This window comes from Corvus brachyrhynchos, unplaced genomic scaffold (genome assembly GCF_000691975.1).
Source record: "Corvus brachyrhynchos isolate BGI_N302 unplaced genomic scaffold, ASM69197v1 scaffold3997, whole genome shotgun sequence".
In the NCBI taxonomy this organism is placed as follows: Eukaryota; Metazoa; Chordata; class Aves; order Passeriformes; family Corvidae; genus Corvus; species Corvus brachyrhynchos.
In genome coordinates, this window is record NW_008239256.1 from 2,094 (window position 1) to 3,742 (window position 1,649).

Sequence of the window (1,649 nt, forward strand, 5' to 3'; positions counted from 1 at the left end):
AGGGGGGCTCCGGGGGCTGCGGCGGCTATGGGGGCTTTGGGGGCTGTGGATACGGAGGCTGGAGCAGCGGCCACCGGTACCTCAACGGCAACTGTGGGCCCTGCTAAGCCCCACCCCGAGTGCGACCTCAGACCAAGGAGAGCTCCAGGAGAAACCCCGGCACATCCCGACCCGATGCCATGTGGAAGAAAAGCCCTTCGGCATCGCTGGGCTCTGCACCTTGGAAGCCTCGTGCCAGCTTGGAAACCACCTGTGCCTTGTCCCTGCCCTGCCTGAGCATCCCCACAGGGCTCCTTGTGCCCTGATCCCAGAGACTCGCCCTGGGCTCCTGTTCCTGCTCACCCGGCTCTGCCCAGTGCCAGGACACGGGAAGCCCTTGGCCATGGCCCTGCTCTTCTGCCAAGCCCCTCCTGCCCTCCCCCTGCAATAAAAGCTCTACTGCATTGCAATGTTGACTCCTGGTTTTCCTTCATCCTTCCTTTTTCCCTCTCCCCCCAATCTCCTGGGTGTCCGTGAGGGCTGTTGGAATCGCCCTGGGCAGTGCTCTTGGAGCCTTGGGACAGTTGGCTCCGTGTGTTCCTTCTGGGGACGTTGGACCTCACTGGGCATGGGGAACCCATCCCTCCCAGCTTCCCGTGTTCTTCCAGCAGCAGGACATGCAGGACATCCCCCAAGCCCACAGCGACGATGGGAATGTGCTGCAAGTTTCTCACAGAAACTCTTCCCGGTGCTTCCAACTCTTCCAAACTCCTGCCCGGATCCCCTGTGGTGACACTTGGCCACTGCTGTGTCCTCCTGGGCTGTGCCTGTGCCCCCGCTGAGGGCACAGAGGTGACAGGGGTTTGGTGACCCTGGCCTGGTGGCTGTGGCCAGCAGCTTGGGTGGGGTGTAGAGTGTGGGGTCATTTGTGGCCTGGTTTGGGAACATTCCTGGATCCCCCGAAGGAGTGGTGGAGCATTTCCCAGAGTGATTTTCAACATGAGGAGCAATGGGACGATTGCAAAAAACATCATTTATTCTTGTCTATTGATATGTCTGAAAATTTATTTTGGATATCAAATTAACACCAGCAATTCCCTGGGTTTGGATTTATATTTATTTGAAAGTTAATACAGGCCAGACCTAGCTGATATTGCGTCATACTCTATTCATATTATCCCAAGCATTCCAGCATAACCAATATTCAGAATATATAAAATAACATTTTAATATTAGTGATGGAATTCAGTGTGAGGAAAGGCGACAAAGGCCTGCCATGGTCTGGCCCAGAGCACGGGGCTGTGGGAAATAAAATTCGTTTGTAAGTTCATATAGATCCATTTCAGACAATATTCTTTCGTGCTCTATTCATTTATCTCAATAGTTCCAATATATCCAATATTAACAATATGATAAATATAATTTCAGAGATGCAATTCAGTGTGAGGAAGGGCAACAAAGGGCCACCACGGAGTGGCCCAGAGCACGGGGCTGTGGGAAGTTCTCCTGCTGTTCCTGGGCAGAGCCGCGTCCCAGGCAAGGGGCGGGTGACACTGGGGATCCCAGGAAGGGCTTCTGCACCAGCAGTGGGGACGAGGTGGGGCCAGAAGTGCTCCAAGGAGAGTGGGATCCAGAGGAGAAGTGGGAGCAGGAGGTGGTGGCAGGGTGCA

General features: G+C 54.6%; 1 protein-coding gene across 1 annotated transcript in view; it reads right to left on the bottom strand.

The window, feature by feature from the left end:
* Positions 1–1,009: 1,009 nt before the first annotated feature.
* The window catches only part of LOC103619642 (claw keratin), a 1,803-nt gene continuing 1,163 nt past the window's right edge, over positions 1,010–1,649 (bottom strand). Inside the window, exon 2 of the mRNA XM_008638197.2 lies at positions 1,010–1,035. Coding sequence (XP_008636419.2) covers positions 1,010–1,035 — 26 coding nt within the window. The remainder of the gene's footprint in view (positions 1,036–1,649) is intronic.